This window comes from Somniosus microcephalus, chromosome 9, assembly GCF_052327205.1.
Source record: "Somniosus microcephalus isolate GS21.2 chromosome 9, FLI_Smic_1.0, whole genome shotgun sequence".
In the NCBI taxonomy this organism is placed as follows: domain Eukaryota; kingdom Metazoa; phylum Chordata; class Chondrichthyes; order Squaliformes; family Somniosidae; genus Somniosus; species Somniosus microcephalus.
This window is the reverse complement of record NC_140995.1, coordinates 33,220,975-33,245,837: the sequence shown is the minus strand read 5'-3', so window position 1 is coordinate 33,245,837 and position 24,863 is coordinate 33,220,975. Positions and strand designations below refer to the sequence as shown.

At 41.6% G+C, this 24,863-nt stretch overlaps 1 protein-coding gene across 5 annotated transcripts in view; it reads right to left on the bottom strand.

Annotated features, from left to right (window-relative positions):
* The window catches only part of gclc (glutamate-cysteine ligase, catalytic subunit), a 56,657-nt gene that overhangs the window by 4,893 nt on the left and 26,901 nt on the right, over positions 1–24,863 (bottom strand). For 3 of the 5 annotated variants that reach the window (XM_085996475.1, XM_085996477.1, XM_085996478.1), the window contains 9 exons: positions 22,697–22,833; positions 22,540–22,614; positions 19,766–19,882; positions 19,534–19,672; positions 16,036–16,148; positions 13,735–13,827; positions 9,540–9,644; positions 1,215–1,296; positions 293–396 (listed from right to left, as the gene is read on the bottom strand). In XM_085996475.1, the coding sequence (XP_085852601.1) occupies positions 293–396; positions 1,215–1,296; positions 9,540–9,644; positions 13,735–13,827; positions 16,036–16,148; positions 19,534–19,672; positions 19,766–19,882; positions 22,540–22,614; positions 22,697–22,833 (965 nt within the window). Of the gene's footprint in view, positions 1–292; positions 397–1,214; positions 1,297–8,633; positions 8,921–9,539; positions 9,645–13,734; positions 13,828–16,035; positions 16,149–19,533; positions 19,673–19,765; positions 19,883–22,539; positions 22,615–22,696; positions 22,834–24,863 lie in introns of those variants that run through there. The other 2 variants (XM_085996476.1, XM_085996479.1) reach the window with 2 other exon arrangements.

The window sequence follows — 24,863 nt, the reverse complement described above, 5'->3', positions numbered from 1 at the left end:
TCAAATGGTCGATTACTAAGTTTTCTTATTTTGTGACTGTTTCAACCTCCACATACAAGCAGTGTAAGTAGGAACCATACTCTGGGCTGGATCCTCAGTTCTTGCCTAAAAAAGATCATAAAGATTAGGGGAAAGGGGGAAAATTACCTAATTGCATTAGTTTACAAAAACGTGATAAAACTAAGCCTGTGTAGTTTGGGTTCTGGGGCACAAAGCCGTATTTAAATTACTTTCTCAATGGCACCATTTCTGCAAGTCATAGGTGAGTGATACAAGAACCATTTACACCTACCTTCCCATTAATGATTGTGTCTATGCTCATTAATGCATACTCTTCAGTATCCACATCAATGCCATTTTGTGCACAAGCACAGCCATCAACAACTGGGTTTCCAGCTAGAATGACAAAGCATTGATTAAAAAATATGATGCAGTAGGTTCATAATTAGCCTCAACTGAAAAATAAATATGGCTCTATGACAGATTTACACAGAAGTTAAAATTTTGTTCAAATTTAAGAAAGTAGTGTAGCATACTAGTGAAACCACTAGGTAAGCACCCACACACACAGCTCCTTGTTCAATGTTTTAGTTTCTCGGTTTACGTATGGTGCTTTTCCTCAGAATCCTGTACATCTTGAGCAAATTGTGTGGAATATATATTATGTCAGTCAGGTAGCTCAGTTAAGTGTATCCATTCTACCAAATTTACTGATGAAGGGTCCCAGACCTGAAACGTTAACTCTGTTTCTCTCTTCATGGATGCTGCCTGGCCTGCTGAGTATTTCCAGCATTTTCTGTTGTTATTTTATGCTAGTTCGCTTTACTTATATAGGCCGGTCACAACTGAGATGTTCTGCTTTCACCCATTCGCATATTATGCATTTCAGATAAAATGACTATGATGGAATTTTATAGGAATGTTCCCCTCTGGTGGTATTTATGCACATTATCTTCTAATAACTTACTTGTAAAATAAAACAAAGAAATGAGAAACAGACCGGGTTCTTAATAGGCTTGTCGGTTTGCTGTCTTTTTCCTCTTCAGCCAAAAGCTGTATTAAAAGGAACTAATCTGACTTTTATAGTGTGCAAGAAACTTACTTTTAGATAGTATATTCCAATATATAAAACCTTCAACAAAATATTTAGGGTGACTTCTGGAAATTATTTGATTGTTGAATTGAAACCCATTAAGAAGTTTCCTAATTTTTACCTTTGTAAATGTCTTTCCTGAAGTAGAACATTCCTTGGCGTACAGCATCACGCTTTTGAGCCACAATCAAGTTCTCATCCACCTAATCCAGTAAAAATATGCATCCATTAGATTTCAACATTTATGTACTACTCAAAGCAAAATGATTTTAAAAGTTTTCTGATCCTCAACACACCCTAATATCTGTGGTTAATGAGATATAAAATATCACGCTGTAAACTAATAACTGAGGTCGACTCAGGAGAACAATCAAACAGGTCTTTAATGTAGGATTTGACGAATTCCAGAAAACAGCAGAGATCGACACAGGAGAGCCATTGTATAGGTCTTTACCGAACGGGGATGCCACGAGGACTGACTGGGCAGCCCCGTGGATTGCGTCGTGATGCGATCACGTTTTCGCGCGTTAGGGTGGTCACATGATGTGCGACGTGACGTCATCGCGTTAGCCCGCGTTTTCCCGCGCTCTTAAGGGGCCACGCCCCGTACATCATGCAAACACTATATACAAAACCCAGTAATGCCCCACACAATGGTACAGGTTAAGGCTGGTGTTAGGACATCGTTAAAGGGAATTATAGACAGCTAGCTAGATTAACTCGGTGGTACCGCCACAATGCCACTTTTTAAATCTGTAGGAATCTTGGAACTTTCTATCCTAGCAATTATATCTCCATTACACCGTGTTCCACCAATGTATCAATAACTGCAAGTATGTGCATAAACAAACCGGCAAGATTATGGACAGGCCAAAACATGTTATCGACAGAAAAGCCTACGCGTCACTTTCACAAGGCCAAACTATTAAAGTTAAACAATCATTTTTTTTAAATTAAAGATACTTTGAAGCAAATTAGCTGGTCCAGGAACCATTGACAGTTTTGCTGAATGCTAACACTTTTGGTGGATGTGTCACGAAACAGCTCGTGAAACTGAAAGAGAACAGAGCCACATATAATTTTGGTTGATCAATTCAAAATATTGGCCTGGAGTTTCCACTAGATTCCACTGTTTTTTCCCCCCCTAGTACAATTCACCTGGAATCAGCGCAAACGATTGCATAATTTTCAGCGCAAATTATGTCTAGCACAAATCAAGTTTCCGCGGTAATTTAAAAGACATTGCACTAGAAGCCAGCCCCGCCCAGAAAACTGGCCACACCGACTGAATAATCACCATTGAGAGTTTCCGCTAACTGCACCCGTTTGTGGGCCTTTGAGGAGGCTCTTAAAATTAAGCTTTCTTTTGGGCACAAGGTCACCAATGGACTCATTCTAAAAGCTGTAGAATTTTTTATTTATTTTTTTAAACTGACTAGTGTACACCAATATAACTAGAAGATGGATGTGTAGATTTAGTCATTTTCAGTTATTTAAAATCAGGTTACTCACAGGTGGTGGACAAGATACCAATTAAAACTGCATCAAGTCACTACTCCTAAATAAAGAATTTTTTTTAAAGCAGATTTTTTTTTTTTTTAATTACATTTTGAAAAGCTGCCCTATGTTTGATGATATGCAAATGAGTTTGAGCAGAAACTTGAGGGGGAAAAACACAACTAGTGCAATTTTGAAAGCAGAAACTCTACCCCATTATCTGCACAAAGGAGCATTACACCCATGTGTGCAAATTAAGCAACACTTATGCATTAGATGGTAGAAGGAGACAACTGCAACAAGGATATCTCTCATGAATTTGACCCTGGTGGTTTGCAGGAACAGCAAGAAGTTTGTACTGGAGGATTAAAAGCCAAGTTATGTAACTGCAGCAAGCTTGCATGAGAAAGTGTTGTTATCTTGGCATTTGAACTTATATACCTGAGGCTGTACTCCTAGCATCACTGCCTTGGAACAGGGAGGGAAGAGACCCATAAGCAGAGGTGAAACAACAACCTCTCAGCACGAGACCAGTTTTGGTCATCTTACACAAGGAAGGATATGGTTGTGTTTGAGGGAGTGCAACAAAGGTTCACTAGACTGGTTCCTGGGATGAAGGGGCTTGCCCTATGAGGAGAGATTAAGCAGACTAGGCCTATATTCCCTAGAGTTTAGATGAGAGGCAATCTCACCGGAACATAAAATTCTTAAAGGGCTTGACAGGGTAGATGCTGGGTGTTTCCCTGGCTAGGTAGTCTAGAACAAGGGATCACAGGCTCAGAATACACAGAAACACAGAAGATAGGAGCAGGAGTAGGCCATTTGGCCCCTCAAGCCTGTTCCACCATTTAATGAGATCATGGCTGAGCATCCAAATTCAGTACCCTGTCCCTGCTTTCTCCCCATATCCCTTGATCCAGTTAGCCTTAAGAAATATATCTAACTCCTTCTTGAATATATTTAATGAATTGGCCTCAACTGCCTTTTGTGGTAGAGAATTCCACAGGTTCACCACTCTCTGGGTGAAGAAATTCCTCCTCATCTCAGTCCTAAATGGCTTACCCCTTATCCTTAGACTGTGACCCCTGGTTCTGGACTCCCCTGCCATCAGGAACATCCTTCCTGCATCTAGTCTGTCTAGTCCTGTTAGAATTTTATATGTTTCAATGAGATCCCCTCTCATTCTTCTAAACTCGCGAATATAAGCCTAATCGACCCAATCTCTCTTCATACATCATTCCTGCCATCCCAGGTATCAGTCTGGTGAATCTTCGCTGCACTCCCTCCATGGCAAGAACATCCTTCCTCAGATAAGGCGACCAAAACTGCACACAATACTCAAGGTGTGGTCTCACCAAGGCCCTGTACAACTGCTGCAAGACATTCTTGCTCCTGTACTCGATTCCTCGCGCTATGAAGGCCAACATACCATTTGCCTTCTTAACTGCCTGCTGCACCTGCATGCTTACCTTCAGCGACTGGTGCACAAGGACACCCAGGTCTCGTTGCACTTCCCCTTTTCCCAATCTATTGCCGTTCAGATAAATAATCTGTCTTCCTGTTTTTGCCACCAAAGTGGATAACCTCGCATTTATCCACATTATACTGCATCTGCCATGAATCTGCCCAATCACCCAACCTGTCCAAATCATACGGGAGTTTCTCTGCATCCTCCTCACAGCACACATGCCCACCCAGCTTTGTGTCAACTGCAAACTTGGAGATATTACATCTAGTTCCCTCGTCTAGATCATTAATATATATTGTGAATAGCTGGGGTCCTAGCACCGATCCCTGCGGTACCCCACTAGTCACTGCCTGCCACTCGGGGGGGGGGGGGGGGGGGAAGACCCGTTTCTTCCAACTCTTTGCTTCCTGTCTGCCAACCAGTTCTCTATCCAAGTCAGTACCTTACCCCCAATCCCATGTGCTTTAACTTTGCATGCCAATCTCTTATGCGGGACCTTATCGAAAGCCTTCTGAAAGTCCAAATACACCACATCCACTGGTTCTCCCTCATCTAATCTAGCAGTTACATCCTCAAAAAATTCCAGTAGATTAGTCAAGCATGATTTACCTTTTGTAAATCCATGTTGACTTTGTCCGATCCTGTCACTGTTTTCCAAGTGCTCTGCTATTACATCTTTTATAATGGACTCTAGCATTTTCCCCACTACCGATGTCAGGCTTACTGGTCCATCATTCGGTTTTCTCTCTACCACCTTTTTAAATAGTGGGGTTACATTAGCTACCCTCCAATCCACAGGAACTGTTCCAGAGTCTAAAGAATTTTGGAAGATGACCAGCAAAGTATCTACTATTTCTAGGGCCACTTCCTTAAGTACCCTAGGATGTAGATCAGGCGGCCCTGAGGATTTATCGGCCTTCAATTTCCCTAACACCATTTCCCTACAAATACTGATTTCATTCAATTCCTCCCTCTCATTAGACTCCATGTTCCCCAACATCTCGGAGATTATTTGTATCCTCCTTTGTGAAGACAGAACCAAAGAATGTATTTCATTGGTCTGCCATTTCTTTGTTCCCCATTATAAATTCCCCTGATTCTAACTGCTTGACTTCACCAATCTTTTTCTCTTCACATATCTCTCAAAGCTTTGTGTCAGTTTTTATGTTCCCTGAAAGCTTACTCTCATATTCTATTTTCCCTTTCTTAATTAATCCCTTTGTCCTCCTTTGCTGAATCCTAAACTGCTCCCAATCCTCAGGTTTGCTGCTTTTTCTGGCCAATTTATATGTCCTCTCCTTGGATCTTATGCTATCCCCAATTTCCCTTGTTAGCCACAGTTGAGTCACCTTTTTTGTCTTATTTTTATGCCAAACAGGGATGAACAAATTCTGTAGTTCATTCATGTGATCTTTAAATGTTTGCCATTGCCTATCCACCGTCAACCCTTTAAGTAACACTCCCCAATCCATCCTAGCCAAATCGCGCCTCATACCATCGTAGTTTCCTTTATTTAAATTCAGGACCCTAGACTGAGTCAACGACGTCACTCTCCATCTTAATGAAGAATTCTATCATATTATGATCGCTCCGCCCCAAGGGGCCTCGCACAACAAGACTGCTAATTATTCCTCTCATTACATAATACCCAGTCTAAGATGGCCTGATCTCTAGTTGGTTCCTCGACATATTGGTCCAGGAAACCATCCCGTATACACTCTAGGAATTCCTCCTCCACAGTATTGTTACTAACCTGGTTAGCTCAATCTATATGTAGATTAAAGTCACCCATGATAACTGCTGTGCCCTTATTGCATGCGTCTCTAATTTCCCGTTTAATGCCATCCCCAACCTCAGCATTACTGTTTGGGGGTCTGTATACAACTCCCACTGACGTTTTCTGCCCCATGGTATTTCTCAGCTCTACCCATACAGATTCCACGTCATCAGAGCTAATATCCTTCCAATACTGGGTTGGCCATATAGGACTGAGATGAGATAAATTTCTTCAATCAAAGGGTTGTGAATCTTTGGAATTCTCTATTGCAGAGAGCTGTGGATGCTCAGTCGTCAAGTATATTCAAGGCAGAGCTTGATAGATTTTTGGATACTAAGGGAATCGAGGGATATGGGGGAATAGTGCGGGAAGATGGAGTTGAGGTAGAAAATCAGCCATGATCTTACTGAATGGCGGAGCAGGCTCAAAGGGCCGAGTGGCATACTCCTGCTTCTATTTCTTACATTCTTAAATGAGGGGTTCAGCCATAAAGATCAACCCAGGTTCAATCCCTGAGGATGCAATAGGGATGCTGCTGCAATTGACCTCAGTATCCCTAGATTTGGGAGGAGAAAATCAGTCTGGTTGTCCACTGCTAGTCACTACATAGCACTCTGCAAGTTTGAATGCATGGATGTCAAATGAGCCCCGAAGACATTTACCCAACCAACTTTTGTTTGTGTGTACGTAAGGCATTAACCACTTTATTTGAGCACAATGTCAAAGATACAGTCTCCTCACGATAATTCAAATTTGTATTTTAAAAACATGAAAATATTCAAATGATCTAATAATTCAAATTAATCAAACTGGTGATGTTAAGTTTTTAAAAATAAAATGAACGACCCAGTAATAAACATACTTCAAATTCATGTCACTTTTGCTAATATCCAACAGGTGACAGTAGCACAGCACGGCAAAACACAGTTCCACATGGGATTATTGCATTGGTGCTGTAATAAATTGATTGCTCACTAATTATGCAGTGTTTACATTGACTGAAGCCACCTGACTTGTTCAAAAGTAGACATTAGGAGAGCTGCCCAATAAGGCCAGAGCTATATGCTCTAACAAAAGTTCCAGAAATATTTTTTCCTACTGCTTCAATCTCGTGTTCGGCAGAAAACACCACAGATTGACAGCAAGATTGAGTGTTGTAGTTGGCATATTTGCTCTGAACCTAAATTAGCGACTATTTAGGTAGCAGATGGTTATGACAGATGTTGCAACAGGTTCCCATTTGCTGTGGTTTTGATGGGCTTCTGTTGGAGATCTGCCAGAATCCTCTACCAAATAGCACTGCTCTGCTGACACTAATAAATCAAAACAGTAGCAAGAGCAGAGATCAACATCCTTCTGTGCTCCAGCAGTTAATAACAAGTTGGGCAAAACCTATGGAGCCCTTTCAGTTGTGCAATGGATATTACGGTAGGACAACCTCCCCAAAACTTTCCCCTCATTCTAGTGAAAGCTTGAGCGTTGAATCCCAAGTGTGGCAGCATCCGATAACTGGATTGGTTATGAATGCAGACACAGATAAAAGCTGGAGCTGCAGATCTGTTTAAGGCCAAAGGCAGAGACAGATTGCAAACGGCTCAAACTGTACAACTATCAGTGGAGCCCGAGGCGTTGGCTTTCTTGGTACGATTGGCATGTTCAAGTTGAAAACTTACCAAAAATGCCCTTTTCTGAGAAAACTCAGATTTAACCAACAAAACATGGAAATTGCATTCCCAGAAATTATAACGGAAAGATAATAGAATGTAGTTAATTTAATCGGAACAAAAGCCCATAGAGTATGCCCAAAGTCCTTCAGCTTCTGAAGAAAAGGTTCCAAAGTTGTTCCATTATCTTTGGGACATGCAGAAAACTTCTGAATATTTAACCGTACAATTTACCCAAGCCATTCTTGACCATTTGCTTTCCATAATGTGATAGTTTCATGAATCACCAAGATCCTGACAGTATTTGATTATCTGTACTTACAGAAGAATGAGAGGGGATCTCATTGAAACTTATAAAATTCTAAGAGGACTAGACAGACTAGATGCAGGAAGGATGTTCCTGATGGCGGGGGAGTCCAGAACCAGGGGTCACAGTCTAAGGATAAGGGGTAAGACATTTAGGACTGAGATGAGGAGGAATTTCTTCACCCAGAGAGTGGTGAACCTGTGGAATTCTCTACCACAGAAGGCAGTTGAGGCCAATTCATTAAATATATTCAAGAAGGAGTTAGGTATATTTCTTAAGGCTAAAGGGATCAAGGGATATGGGGAGAAAGCAGGGACAGGGTACAGAATTTGGATGATCAGCCATGATCTCATTGAATGGCGGAGCAGGCTCGAGGGGCCGAATGGCCTACTCCTGCTCCTATCTTCTATGTTACTCAACGTTCAATTTGGTCCTGAACCAGAAATATATCTAGCAAGGAGTTCAAAACAATTAACCAGCTCTTATTTACAAGAAGGTGCCAATTAGCTGAAGAAAGTTCCACATATCCAGTACTCTGGAAAAATGTGTTTTTGGTCTCCAGTTTGGAGACGCATTAATTTTGTACTCGTTACCTCTAGTTCTGCTTTCAGTCCAAATTAAAATAACTTACTTAATACTATCCATGCCGCTCAAGCATCCTAAATACTCGATTCATGTCTCCCCTCAATCTTATCTCCAAAGAGCAGTTCAGAGAATTATCCACATCACTTTTTTCTGAATCCTCTTCAATACATCAATGCCCTTTTTGAAAAAGGGCAGTCACATTTCAAGGAAAGCAAAATTTTCTCAATATGCATTTTATACCCCATGATCAGATGCTTTTGAAGTTAAAAAGGAAGCACAATTACAATGCGCGGTGAGGCAGAACAAGCAGAGTGCTCAGATTCCAGCCCTATGTAGTTTGCTTGCCTCATATTTACAAGTTCTGAAGTGCCTTCCATCAGTAAGGAACTTCTGGATATAAAATTCGGGTGGGAGAAGAGGGCGGGGCACTGGGGCCACATTGCCATATTTCACCTCTATTAACCTCCCTCAAAACCAAATCAGACATTTCATCTTTCTGGCTGAAGATAAAGCATAAATGTATAATGGCCTGCAAAAGAGACAGTGAAAAGGAAACAGGAAGAGCTATGTACAAAACTCTCCAATGGTGACAGTGGATAGCAATACTCTATTATAGCCTCACTAATTATATTACAGCTATCAAAACAGCACAGCCTAAATTCTTCCTCGGTGAGTTAAGTAAAAGCAATGCAAGCATCAGTTGAGCTGCAGCAAATACTAATGCAGTTTACAAAGATAAATAACAATCTGATTTTGATGAGGTACTTAAGTTAAATAAGCTTTGATGTCCAGGCTCATGGTTTTTATCGTGATCACAATGTAATAAATGAGCATTTACATCTCGGTTTCCCCAGAGAAATTGAATCCTCCACAGGAGGAAGACAACAGTTACATGCAAGATGCTTAGGTCAATCTGCATTTGTAACACTGTACAATATTCCATCTCTTAAGCTGCTGTAACAAAGCTTTTCTTGTTCTTTTAGAATAACCATGCTTTTCTCCATTTATTAGTCATGTCATTACATACATCTGGCTAGCTGCAAACTGACAAGTCCTAGCAAATGTCTATTACATTCATAATTACTTTTGTAACCAAATATAGGACTAATATTTTTGCCAGACCAACATATTGTGGAAAAAGTACTTACCTTTGAGAGTGGAATAAGGAAATCCAATTTATAGGAAAGGATCACTCGGGTTAGCAATACAACAAAGACCACGTATGCAGAATTCTCAAAATCTGTCAACTGGACCTATGAACAAAACGTTTGAAAAAGAGTTTCCTCTACACAATTCCAATTTGAGGGCACTAGTTCAAAGAGACTTAAGAAACAGGCAAATAGCACATAGCTGCATTATTGCATATTAATAAATAATCAATTTACATATGCTGGGGTTACAGCTAGAGAATTTGCCAATGTAGATTTGGCTGCTTTCATTCTTTAAAGGAATCCCAAGCTCCACATTAAGTGAAACCTGCGTAATTCATGCAGGGACCAGAGACGAGAACACATGCTTGTATTTCCAAGGTTCAGTATCTATTATGATGGGGAAGAGAGAGAAGCGGATACTGCTGAAGCTCAGCACTTCCAACTGATGGAATCACTAATGTGGTATGGTGTGTGCACCCATGTTGTAGAGAGAATGGTGGCAATGTACTCACATTTCACACCGAGTTGCACAGGTCATGATGATGCTCGAGATGAATGCCCAATACAGGAAACTGTGTGCTATCCGGCACCGACGGGACCGAGCTGTTGCCGTCCCATCAAAACTGCCGGACAAACCAGCGCTAATGTTGAAACATATGGAGATTTTGAGCTCCATATCTGGCAACAAACCCTACAGCTTCTAAACAGTCGGCCGTACCTTGCAAGCGTCTCTGTAGCTTAGCAACAGCTTCAGCGAGACCTTGCAGAGCCTGACTAGTGAAAAAAAAGCAACGAAAAGAAAAAAAACCTAACGAAACGGCTCCTGATTTTTGCCGGTGGCTCGAGCATTCCGGACAGTTAACCTCAGGATAAACCAAAGTTTCCTGTACCTGCTATCTGCCATGAGAGGGCTCTAACCTGGGATGGGAAACCAGTTATGGGGAGACACACTGGGGCTATTGCCACTGGTGCAGAAAAGGCCACGAGTGAGGAAAGAGCTTTTTAAAACGATGAAGGGTTTTGATTGAGTTTATAAGGAAAGACTATTTCCTCCGTTTGGGGAGTCAGCAACAACTGGTCAATTTAAAATGGTCACTCGAGTTAGGAGAAGAGTTAGGAGAAATTTTGTTGAGGATTGTTGGAATATGCTGTGGCATTGTATCGCAAGGGAAAGTGGATACATATTGGAAGCTAAGGAAGATACAGGGCTATGAAGACAGCAGGACTGAGTTCTGGATTGTGTTAGCATAGAGCTGGGTCAGACACAATGGCCAAATATTTTCCTAACCAAAGACTAGCCACTCCCCCCCCACCCCGGTGTCCAAAAAAAAAGGGGTAAACGGGATCTTTTGGTAAAAGGTGGTTTCAAGACGTAAAGCCTGGCAATGGGAGCTTGCAACCAAGTCAGTCCTCTGGCAGATTCAGTAACCAGATACCCAAACCAGGCCAGTCCAGCCATCATGTCTCACTAAATGAACATGGCGAGGCAGACTGATCACTGGGGCTCTTCCCCCTCGGTTTCAGTTAACGTGTAGAGTGGTCATCACTAGAAAAGCAGCAGGAAGGCCTTCCCGTGTAGGTACTGCAGTTTTAGCTGCTTAAACTCCAGCAGTATGCATCAGTGTGCACACTTGGGATTATTAAACCTGGGCTCGGTCAATCTGCACCTAAACTCACCGCACTTGGGTACCTAATTGGATTGAGTCACTATGGGCAAGTCTGTACAAACTTGAGTGGATTTCTCAATAGCTTAATTATAGCAAAAAGTTTCCACATGTCAAGACACCCAGCTACCAGTAGCACATAAAGAAGATTTTCCAGTAGGATTGTAATCTATTGTTCTCCTGCTGGATCTATCTGCTCGAGGTTTCCCCACTCACCCGCCTACAACTCTGGCGACCAGAGTAGAAAGCACCAGCCAATATTGATCCCCAATAGCCAACCATGGGCCTCAGCTGCACAGGTGAACACTGCCAAGATTAAAATCAGGAGCTCAGCTGTTTAAAAACAGTCCTGCACCAGATCAACTGGCACTTTAGTCACTTTTATGGGAATGTTTAAAATAGGTAGGTTCTCCACTGATTTTAAAAATCAGCAGCTCTGCTGTGCTCAGTACTGCAGAGGCTATTGACGTGATCAGGGGCCTTTAGTACAGGAAACTTTGGTTTATCCGGAGGTTAAAAGTCCGGAAAGCTCTATCTACCAGCAAAATTCAGGAGCCGTTTCCTATAAGTTTTTTTTAACTTCTCGTTGCTTTTTTTTCCCTCCCCCAGTCAGGCTCTGCAAGGTCTGTAGCAAAGCAACAGCTTCAGCTAGAGACGCTTTTAAGCTGCAGCCGACTGTTTTAAAGCTGTTGCTAAGCAACAGGGTTTGTTGATTCACACGGAGCTGAAAATCTCCGTATGTTTCAACATTAGCGCTGGTTTGTCCGGCAGTTTTGATGGTACGGCACCAGCTCGGTCCCGTCGGTGCCGGCTATCACAAAGTTTCCTGTACTCTGATGGGGTGCTGGTGGTTATTTGGAAAGAGTCGCAGGTGGGAGTGTCAAAGCTGATAAACAGCTGTGCCAGTGTCAGCTGAGCTTGCTGGGTGAAGAAAATGGAGGGCCGGGTAAAAAAAAACAGCAAAAAATGCTGGCAGCCATTCCCCTTCTGGCGTCTCATTATTTACGAAAATTCTTTGCAATGTAGAAATATCAGAATTAAGAAATAGTTCTTAAAATCCGTACCTTGTCATTAATGCATTCCTGATCACTCACTGCTGAATCTGCAACTTGTTGCTCAGAAATGTTTTGCATTTAGCTCTTCAAATGCCTTGGGGAGGGGGGGAGAAACCATGTTGAGGTTGGTGACTATCTGTTGCGCCAGCATTGCATCCCTGTGTGAGCTATTAAGGGTCTTTTTTGGCTAATCAACTGCTTCTATGTAGGCTTGCCAAGCCCCAGTACAAACCTTCCCTGCCACCTCACGAACACAGTCACATATAGAAGCTATTTTGGACCTGGAGATTTTGGGGCGGGGGGGGGGGGGGGAATCCTTGTGACACCTAGGAGTACTTGGTGGAGGGGGAGAGCCACTATGGCCAATGAGGTGATGGTGAGTGGCTGCCGAGCAAGTAGAGCACAAGGTTGCAAAACAGTGACAGTTTACTTTGTGCGTTCTTTTACAAATTTGCTTTTTTATGTAGTGCAGTAGGCGGGGAATATGGCTCCTCAAAAGGCTTTTTCATGATTGATTGGGATTTTTAAAACAAAATGAAATTGAAGGTAGTGAAATAAGTGCTTGTTGATTATTTAGCAAATACAAACACCATGGACAAGTGCAACACATCAGACACAATGGCCTGGAGTTTCCGCTCGCCTGTGCTAGCATTTTTGGTACAATTTGCAGATATCGGTGTAATCGGCACAAAAGATCACAAAATTTTAAGTGCAAATCGTGTTCAGTGCAACTGGAGTTTCTGCGATCTTTTGCGCTAGTTTTAAAAACATCGCACTAGAAGCAGGCCCTGCCCTCAGGATAAATGACTCGCCACTTGGAGTTTCTGCTAATTGCGCTCGTTTGCAGACCTTCAAGGAGGCTCCAAAAATTTAGCTCAATCTTTTGGGCACAAGGACACCAAAAGCCACGTTTTGAATTTTTAAAAATTTAAATTAACTAAAGGACTGACGACAGTACCCCAATCTAACTAGAAAATAGTTTTATATTTAAGTAATTTTCAGTAAATTAAAATCAGCTTACTCACCAGGTGGTGGGTTGACAAATTCAAAATGCTTATTTTTTTGTGATAAACCCACTTTCAGCTGTATTAATCAAATTTTACCAAGTTACCACTCAAATATATTAAGGAATATGTTTTAAAGCAAAATATGTTTTAAAAAAATTACGTTTTAAAATGCTGCCCGATTGCGCCGGTTCATGGCAGATTTTGCGTTTGGCAATATGCAAATTAGTTTGACCAGATACTTGTTTTTTTTTGGCCGGGGGGGGGGGGGGGGCGGGGGAAGAGGGGGGGAGGCGAGGAGAGGAGGGGGGGGGGGGGGGAAGAGAAACACTTCAAAACAGGTGCAATTTGCACCAGAATCGCCAATTGCACCCAGAGCGGAAACTTTACCCCAAGATGTTTATTTATACAAACTGATAAAACACAAGTGAATGGCTTGTATTACATTTAACCCAGTTACGGTACTTACCTCCATAGGTCGAAATTCAACTCTCCATCCAATTTCAGAATTTGGGGGTGGTGGCTTGAATCTCATGGTTTGCCAATTCGTGGATTGTATGTTCTATAGGTAGTCAATTTCATAAGTGATTTTAGTTAACTAGTTTTCATAACCCACACAATTCCCGTTATACCTTTCAAAATACATTTTAGTGCACATGCATGGATTACTTTAATCAACATTCCAGATGAGCTCTTTCTGCATAATATGAGAGAATCACTATACTAGAAGAAAGACTTCAGTAGGGCAGCCTTGTAATATAACAAACAGTTAAGGGAATCTTTCTAAACTAAACTTTTCAAAAAAATGTTTAAATACAATGTTTAAATTAAGTGCTTTAATACTGAGAAATCTGAAATATAGGTGCAATTGAGATTTTAAAGTTGTTGCATAGTCAGAACAGAAACCAAACACCTAAAAATCCATTAAAACTATGGAAACTTAAGTTACATACAGTAATTTGAGCAGAGTTGAATTTTGCTCTTGACTGGAGTATATAGAGCAGCAAATCAAGAATTGGTCATTCAATTGCAAAACCTGTAGCAGAGGATTGAGGCTCAGAATTAATGAACCGAAAAAAATCAAATAAATAAATAGGCTTAGCAATAGAAAGCAGGTGATTAGAGGGAAAAGCTCAAGTACTGTTCACCCTAATATATAGAGGAGGGTATGCCTGGTTTTTTGCTGTTGACACCAAGAAATGCAGTGTTACTGGGGTTTAGTAAAGCATAGAGATGGGCATCTAAAACTCATGTTTTGAACTATGGGGAAAAAACCTAGCATAATTAGAGATTTTTCTTTCCAAACGGGAGAAAGTAAATTGAGCCATAATTAGAGTGAAGTACTGCTGGGTGTGCGGCCAACATGGAAGTTAAATTAAAAACACACAAGAAATGAAGCTATTGAAATAGCATTAAAGTGTACAGGCTGAGTACACCAAGTACAATATTCCCTCAGTGCTGGTACCCCAAATATGCCGAGTGGCAATATGAATATTGCCAGATCAATAGTGTAAGGAAGCCTAACCACATATAAAATGGATCGGGGTCAATGAAGTAAATGAGCTTCAGAATAACAGGCGAATGTTAACATAGTGGGAAACAAGAGATGCACATTAGCAAAGGTAGAAAAATATTTGGATATAAATCAGGACCATCGAAAGTTGAAACAAAACAAACAACAAAATTAACTTTTCGGAGAAAGACATCAGCAGCATCTGATTAAAAGTCACTTTTCCTAATCTTGCATAGATTAGTCAAAAGAAAGTAACATTCCTTGAATTATAGGTTCTATACTAGATATGAAAGTAGTCAGACACTTGTAAAAGAAAAAAAGTCAAGCATTTGTACTGCAAACAGGTTTTGTTTCATCTCAAACTGAACTTATTTGAAATTCCTTTCACTTTGAAACAGTATTCAGATACTGGGCAGGTTTATCCAACCCAGTTTTCCAAAAAATAACAGAGCATAATTTAGCACCACTGGCCAATACCACATATAAATGCATTTGAAACATTCTATTGTGCAGTTACAACTCAACATTGGGAACAGCGAAGCCAGTGTCTTTTAACTCCACCACAAACCCCGTTCACTTACCGCTGATTCGATCCCCCCCCTTGGCCACTGGTGCAGGCTGAACTAGACTGTTCACACCCTCAGCAACCCCATATCCTTTTCATCAACAAGACAGTTTACTGCCAGTCTCAACTTATTGCCTGCAGAAACGCTCATTCATGCTTTTGTAACCTCCGGACTTGACTATTCGAATGCTCTCTTGGCCAGACTCCCATGTTCTACCCTCCAAAAACTCAAGCTCATCCAGAACGCTGCTGCCTGTATCCCAACTCGCACCAAGTCCTGCTCACCGACCTACATTGGCTCCTAGTCCACCAACACCAGGTTAAAAATTCTCATCGTGTTCAAATCCCTCCATGGCCTCACCCTTTCCTATCTTGGCAACCTCCTCTGGCCCTACAAGCCTCCGAGAACTCTGGTGTTCCTCCAATTCTGGTCTGCTGTGCAGCCCCACTTCTGGTGGCTTCAGCAAGCTAGACCCCCAAGCTCTGGAATTCCCTACCAAAACATCCTCCTCCTCCTTTAAGACGCTCCTTAAAACCGACCTCTGATAAAGCTTTGACACCTGCTCCAATGCCTCCTTTGGCTCGGACAATTTTTGTCAGATTACACTCCTGCAAAATGCAAGTGCCGTGGTACATTTTATGTTAAAGGTACTATATAAATGCAAGTTGCTGTTGCTGATGTTGTAGATTACCTCAAAGTGATCAGACTCATTTGCATCATCCAGGTGTATGCTTTCTGCGTAGAGTGTCAAAGGATCCCGAATAAAAAGATGAGCTATGTGTTGCGCCAGGAGATGATCAATACCTGAAAAACAGATTTTCATATTCTTAGGGGAAAAAAATTCTTCAGGACAAGGGATACAGCAAAAACCTATTCTACTGTGAATCCTTGGACAGATTTTTTTGCCTCAGGAATATTTGGTAATCCACCAAAACCTCTCCAGTTCCTCCACATACTGAATATGTTTAGTATACTAGTCTCGTCTCCTGTGGCGTCAAGACCAAGTGCAGTCTTCAGGTAAAGCACGGGATAATTGAGCCAAGGTACACAAAGATAATGCAGTTATTTTAAAAGTTTTACATTGTTCTTTCTGATATAATACTTATATATTATTTACAGTTAAATAGCAAAAGTCATTTGGAAAGCAGAGAAGCGAACCTGACTGCCACCTAAGAGTTTCTCTGCAGTACAGATTGAGTAGTTAGGAAACAAAACAAAGACGCTACAAGGTCACTATTGTCGAGTGTGTAATTACAACTTGTGTATTTATATAGTGCCTTGAACATAGTAAAACATCCCAAGGCGCTTCACAGGAGCATGATCAGGCAAAACTGGACACCGAGCCAGAGGAGGGTATATTAGGGCAGTTGACCAAAAGCTTGGACAGAGAGGTAGGTTTTAAGGAGTATCTTAAAAAGGAGAATGGAGGAGAGGTTTAGGTAGTGAATTCCACAATTTAGGGCCTAGACAACTGATGGCATGGCTGCCAATGATGAGGTGAAGGAAATCAATGATACACAAGAGGCCCAAACTGGAGTAATGCAGAGTTCTCTGAGGATTAGAATAATAGAAATTTACGGCACAGAAGGAGGCCATTCGGCCCATTGTGTCTGTGCTGGCTTGTAGGGTTGGAGAACATTAGAGAGAAGCAGGGGTGAGGCCATGGAATGGTTTGAACACAAGGAGGAGAATTTTAAATTTGAGATGTTGCTGGACCAGAAGCCAATGTAGATCAGCAAACATAGGGGTTATGGATGAATGGAACTTGGTGCAAGTTTTGGAGGAGCTCAAGTTTATGGAGGATAGCAGATGGTCAGCTTGCCAGGAGAGCATTGGAATAGTCTAGTCTGGAAGTAACAACGGCATGGACGAGGGTTTCAGCAGCAGATGGGCTGAGGCAGGGGTGAAAGACAGGTGATACTTATGAAGGTGGAAGTAGGCAGTCTTGATCAAGGAATAAAGAGACTGTTTCCATTATAATTAAAGAATTTATAATAGAAAGTTGTAAACAAGAAATAAGGTACAGGAACAGCACACAAAACAAGATTTAACAACATATAACGAGTCAGTCTCCTGCAGCATTGTACATGGGGAGTCCAGGCCAAGTGTGGTCTTTAGGTGAAGTCGAGCTAGAGGCTCAGGGATAATTGGACCAGAGTATATGCAGATAGAATTCAGACTTCATTTTTATATTTCTATTAGAAATGCCAATGTCCATGTTTATAATAATAGAAACTTGTCATGCTGTAATTATATCCTTCCACTAGTGATCGTGCTGTAGCCAATACAACATAGGTCAATCACATGACATCATTAAAGGTTGTCTGCTTTAAAGTTCAACTTCTCAAAAAAAAAAGTTCAACTTCTCAAAAAAAAAACCTCAACTACAATGAGGGAAAATGCACTTGAAATTACAGAGCATAAACTAAAAACTACAACAGGTATGTAATCAGTCTTCCCATTCGCTTACAGATTCACCTCTTCTCCCAAAGTTTAAAAAAAAACTATATTTTAACCTGAATAAATATTCTGAAATGTGTACACTTCAATTTTTTTTTTAAATAAAAGAAAAAGCTTTCAAGCAGAAATTGCCAGGAGCCAAAAGTATTCCAACTAGCTGAATGATGCTGATCCATCCGATGAAATTAGGTGAACTGCACTTGCTCAGACTGTCCAATCCAAATATACCTTTCAAAAAGCCGAGCAATGCAATTTGTGGGAACATGGTGGCCAGATTGCGCTGAGTGACGAGGTTACATAGGCAAAACCGATTATAAATGTGGACGCAAAGTTGACAATGTGACAAAAGTCACTTTTACAGACAGGATTTGCATGAAAATGTTGAGTTTTTCAAATCATATTATAAATAAAATTAGAAACCTGTTTTCTGGTGACAAGTCTACAAACAGACACCTACTAACAGCTTATTGTTGTACCCAAAGTCTTTTATACTAAATTTAGGACTAATACTTACTTTCCAAGGCTGGGTACCACCACACTTTGAAAACAGGTCTTGCTCAACAATCTCAACTAATAAGAACATAAGAAATAAGAGCAGGAGTAGGCCATACGGCCCCTCGAGCCTGCTCCGCCATTCAATAAGATCATGGCTGATCATAGACCTCAACTCCACTTTCCCGCCCAATCTCCATATCCCTTGATTCCCCTAGAGACCAAAAATCTATCGATCTCAGCCTTGAATATACTCAAAGACTCAGCATTCACAGCCATCTGGGGCAGAGAATTCCAAAGATTCACAACCCTCTGAGTGAAGAAATTCCTCCTCATCTCTGTCTTAAATGGCCTACCCCTTATCCTGAGACTATGCCCCTTAGTTCTAGACACTCCAGCCAGGGGAAACAACCTCTCAGCATCTACCCTGTCAATCCCCTTCAGAATCTTGTATGTTTCAATGAGATCACCTCTCATTTTTCTAAACTCGAGTGTATCGGCCCATCTCTCATCACAGGACAGCCCTCGCATCCCAGGAATCAATCTAGTGAACCTTCGTTGCACCGCCTCCAAGGCAAGTATATCCTTCCTTAGATAAGGAGACCAGAGCTGTGCACAGTACTCCAGGTGTGGTCTCACCAAGGCCCTGTACAATTGTAGCAAGACTTCCTTACTCTTATACTCCAACCGCCTTGCAATAAAGGCCAATATGCCATTTGCCTTCCTTATTGCTTGCTGTACCTGCATGCTAGCTTTGTGTTTCTTGCACGAGGACACCCAAATATCTGAGCACCAACATTTGAAAGTTTCTCACCATTTAAAAAATATTCTGTTTTTCTATTCTTCCTACCAAAGTGAATAACCTCACATTTTAAGAGCCAAATTGCAAGCTCTGGGTTATTTTTTTTTTTAAATCTGTGAATCAGCAGTATTTGTCAAATGCTGGCAAGGGACTTCAGATCAGCATACTACTGCATTATTTCCTCATGGAAGATGTTTGTATAAAAGTAAAATGAAGTACATGCCTGTACCTTTTAAGACAGGAAGGTCGGTGTTACAAATGTCGTATTGGCGACATCACTGTTATACTAGTGTAAACGGATACTAGTACTTTATAAACAAGGTCTCAATAGCAATCAAGCAGAGAGTCATGCCGACAATAAGCAACTTGCAATTAGAGGTTTGATATACATTATAAAATGCATCACAGTTTTTATTTTAATGCATACTTTATTACCTCCTTCTCGAAGTTGCTTGTAGATTTCATCATCAACTGTTAATTCGAGGTCATTATATTTTTCACCACATTTGGAGAGGTAACTATCGATGGAGTCGTACCTGGATTTACTGATCCTATACTTACTGTGCTTACGAGGCTGCAAAAGCAACAAATCAAGCATAAGGTTCATGCTGTGTAGGTTAAAATAATGATAAGCAAAACATATTAATTGAATTCTCTTGTTAGTTACCTCCAAACCTCTTTCTTCTCTGGTTCGGTCATCTACAGAGGCAGAAATTACACCCCAGCGACAATCAATGTCTGACACATAACCTCTATAAAGTGGTGAAGCAGCACTCAAGGCCATCTGGAAGGAAAATTGTACTTAAATGCACCAGAGGAAAAAGTCCAGCATTTGCAGTTCACTATAGTTTAATATTTGATAAATTTTACCTTTAATACATAGAATTGATTAAAAGTGCTCCGATACCATTTTATCAGTTACTTATTTTAAAAACTTTTCTTCAAACAGTTAAACATTACAATCATGTTAATCCATCTGTAGACTTTCCTGGTGCTCATCAATCATGTAAGAACACGGAAGTATCTGGTACATGGCCTTTGTCAACTTTTTCAGACAAGAAACTTTGATCAATCAATGACAACTTTTAAGTCAGTCTAATTTCTAGGGGTTAAGAATTTATACGTACATCAGAATTTAGAAGTGCATCAGCATGGTGACTGCCCAACAAGCCATTGCCACTGACTTCTACAAACCGTAATTTTAAGAGATGGGAATATTAACAAGCTAGCATTCATGAAAGGCAGTTTTGCATACATACAGATCAAATAATTTTACTGTTCCCCTCAAGACTTTATACTCCATTTAAAAAAATACATCAGAAAAGCAAAACATAACTTCTTAATGTTATTGCCAAGTAACAATTTTGCATGTGAACATCTAGATGGAGTAGTTTTTGCAATACCACTGTCATCTTTGGTGGAGATGTCATTTGACTGAACTTAACTGGCACTTTTAAAGGATAAATATTACAAGGCTGGTTCAGAGCCTCACTTGATGGGAGTGCAGATCAGAGAATTGGATACTGACTTCCCGTCAGGAGTGCAGTCTTGTGAAGTGTACCCTAAAATGCACCAGAGAAAATCTGGGAGATATCTGCAAATTTTAAGTTCCTTTATTAATTCACTCTAAAAAAAAAAAACTTAGTTTTGGCAGTTGTACTTCTCTATTTGATGTTAAAATCTCAAAAACTGAACTCTGGTTGTAAACCGTCCCCAAAAGGCTATATTCTTTTAGTTTGGCATCACCTCAACAAGAACAGTGTGAAGAGTCAGAGGAAACAAAACAAGAATAGTGCTTTACATTCTATAAAACAGGGTATAAGAGTTATAAATATAGAAAGTTAAAACTAGAAAGAGAATGAGTGGGGAAGGCAAATATTTATATTTGAACAGTTTGATTAGCCCGACAAACTTAGTTCAACTACAGCAATTTTACCTAGAATTTACCCCATCTAGAAACATTACAAGTGACTACACTTCCAAATACTTCATTTACTGTGAAGTGCTATGGGACAGCAGAGGAGGTGAAAGGTGCTATATAACTGCAAATTCTCTCTTGATTGTATGCCACCACCCAGTGGTGAGAATTAATTACTGCAACAAAAAAACAATTTTTGCACCACCACCCAGCAGGAATATGGTACCAAGTTCTAAATGTACTATACCAATTGATTTCAGGAGAATTTGATTTTCTTCTCACCCCCAAAAATTGAGTAAATACACAAGTTTGTTGCAGCACTAAGAAACAGACCAGGAAGGTCCCAGTTAAATCTCTTATTTTGTACGAGCAAGTTCGATCTCAACCAGAGCAGCTGTGAGACTACAATTGGTTTTGGCATTCTTCAACTAGAGAAGCAAGGAAAACAAATCATGGTCAGAGCTGCTGATCACTGTACAATATCCCTTGCTAGAACATTCCTGCAGCAGACAAGGTCAGGCTTGACGATGAGGTGCCCACAGTCAAACAGTCTGCCAACACTCACTGATGAGGCTCACGTGTGAAGAATAGAGGCCTGACTCAGGTACTGGAGGTTGCTGCTACCTACAGATATATGCCAGCATCTTGCCACTTTCAATAGGGCAACGAGGACAAAAATTGGACAAGCAGAATGGAGAATTTTTAAACTCGTGTGGAAAGTTCTACCAACAACAGTCATTTAAGGGAAGTAAACTCTTGGAGGGATGGTATTAATTCAAAGCACTCTCCCATTTTATATAGGAAACAAATATTTAAAGAAAACATTCTTGTTTGACTTAAAAAAAAAAACAATGTTCTGACGTCTGCCAAGTCAGAGCTGCATGGGGGATTGCTGGTTGCAATGGTGTTCATTTAATGAAATGGCAATTGCAACTTTGAACCATCTTGAGCGCTGATTATTCAGAACTTCCCAAACTCAGGAAACCATGCGCCAAGGTTTGGGGCTGCAGGTTATCTCCTGGCTGCTCCTCCTTGTGCTTCATGGGGTCACTCCCCATCAGTGAGGTCCTACAGCCACTTAGCAGCAAGAGAGATTTAACCAGCAGGCAGGAAAATTAGAAGTCAAACAATATGTCTTCTCCCACCATAACCTGGAGTTCACGGAATAAAATGTACTTTCCCTCCCTTCTTACTGAATCAACTTTATGCAATGATCATAATCAACTTCGTACAATGGGAAATTTTCAGTTCGAACTTGAAGACCCATGAAATTTGCTTCTCCTATATAACGCATAAAGTATATCCACAAATAATGGATACCAACTAATTTTCTACCATGGGAAAAAGACAAGGCAGACAGGAGCATCATTCCCCGCCCCCCCCCCACCTATCTTCCCTGGCCTTTTCTTCCCTTCCCCACCACCCCGCGCCTTCCCCATCCACAGCTGAACTCTCAATCTGTATGTGACCGAATCAGGAGAATGAAATTCACAAAACAAAGACCAACAGTCGTTTGCACTTACCACAATAGGGCAAATTGTGGCGAGCTGGTCATATAGATACCTGGCTTCAGAGATGCTGCATGCTTGGAATGTCACCTATCACAAAAAGAGGTATGTACGTAAGAGTGTAGATGAGAAATTAAATGATCACCTTCAAATTTTGCAACTGGACGCTCACCTGAAGACAGCAATTGCCCATGCCAAACCCCATAGCATCCATATAGATGTGATCAGGTTTTGTTGCTCGTGCTGCTTCTCCATCATCATTAAGAAATTTTTCAATAAATGGAGAGGAAATATTTTTGTCTTTATAAACTGCGAGAGAGAAAAAAAGTTATAAAGCCTGGTAACAGTTGGTAGCATTATAGACTTGAAAAGCAGAAGTATGTTCAAAACAAAATGTTTGGTGCACAAAAGGGCATGTAATTCACATTGAGTGTAATTATTCACCTAATAACATTCACTTGTTAAAAAAAAACTTCAATGCATGGACTGTGGATTGGAGACGCGACCCACCCAATTGTTCCTTGGGTAAACATATGACCTGACGTGGTACTAAACCAGCCAGACCAGAATGTCCCAGGTGTTACATAGGAGTTGCATTCAGCCAACACCAGTGGGGTTGCAAATAAGCTCAATCTGAATTATAGTGGGGTCAGCACTAGAGTGGGTCCACAGGCAGAAGTCTGGCTCAGCAGCAAATGGCCACATGGAAGGTCAGGCCCAGAGTATCATGAAATGAAACAGAGCAAATCTCCAAACTGTTACAATCCAATCAGTGCATTTCCGACACACTTCGCTGTGCTACAAACTTTAATAATTAAGCATTGGCATTTCCTGGCAAGATTTCAGTGACAAGTACAGGAACTGTGAGTACTTGTAGATGTAACACTGTACAAGCTTTTAATTTCTTTGTAACATGTATCCACTTCCCTTGTAAATGTTGTAAGATCTGCTTCCACCACTGTTTCTGGTACGGTATCCCCAGTCCCAACAGCCCTCTGTTATAGAAAGATTTGTCCTAACCTCTTCCTTAGTCATTTTGGTCATGATTTAAATTTTATGTTAAACTCTAGGACCTAGAAATTGGGTTGGTAGCGCCGGCGCTGAGCGCCTAAAGAGACCTAGAATTGGGGCGAAGCCCTATGTTGGGGCGAGCGCTATGAAGATAGCGCCAACTCAGATATTGACTATACATTTAGCGCCTGCGCTAAGTGTTTGCGCGCGCCCGCGAGCGCAAGCAGCTCATGACGTCATTTCAGTGTGCAACGCCTTTTAGGAGCGCCTGAGCGCATATTGGGTGGCGCCCGGAGCCTTAGCGCCCAGCGCTATTAGTGACAGTTCGAAGGAGGGCTAAGAGGCCCTTCTCGGAGTAGGGCGGCGCTATTTAAAGGGGACAGCTCGAGTGCAGAATCTTCTGCCAGTTGGCCTGCTCATTGCGATCGTGGCTAGAGAGAGTTGGCGAGCTAATGTGGAGCGGAGTTCTGGGATTTGAGCTTTACAGTACTTGGGACCTTCAACCCTGTCCGAAGCACTTGCAGCACTACACCTAAAAGCCTTTTGACCAACTGGCATCGGAATGGGAGCTTGTTTGGAGGGCGACGGCCTCATCGCCCAACACTGTGAAGGGGCAGAGAGATGCCGGGAGAGAGGGCCGGGATTGGCCAGAATGAGGAGGGGCAATGGAGGTCGGCCAGTCCGACGGGATGCTGCGAGGGTCTTTAGGCAGCAGGTGACAAGCCTTGACATGTTGGAGGAGCAGTGTTTGCGAAGGCTCCGAATCTGGAGGGACATTGTTACTGATCTGTGCCACCTGCTTGGTCAGCATCTGCAGCCGCGTGAACGCTGCAGAACCTCTCTGTCCGTTATGGCTAAACTGACTGATGGCGGCCTCCATTTTTATGGCAACAGATCCTTTCAGTCAGCCATTGGGGACAATGCGACTGTCGCTCAGGCTGCAGTCCGCTGTTGCATCCGGCAAGTGACAGATGCCCTTTATAGGCGAACGCGTCAATTCATCACCTTCCCTCGGACCCTGCACAAGCAGGTGGAGGAGGAGTAGTATGAGGAGGAGGAGGAAGAGCAGGCGGAGGAGGAGGAGGATGGAAGGGCTGCTGAAAGTGGAAGGTCCATACGTCAGAGGCTCCACTGGACTCGTGTCGACACCCCTGTGGCGGAATGAGGAGAGTCTTAACTCATGCGCACTTTGGATGTTTGAGGGCCTCTGAATGCCAGCATCACTGAAAGTAGTCACATGGACCATGCAACATTGAAACTTCTGTTTATTGACACAAAAGTCTTTCATTACAGCTAAACAACGTAATGTGAGCACAAACCATAACTTT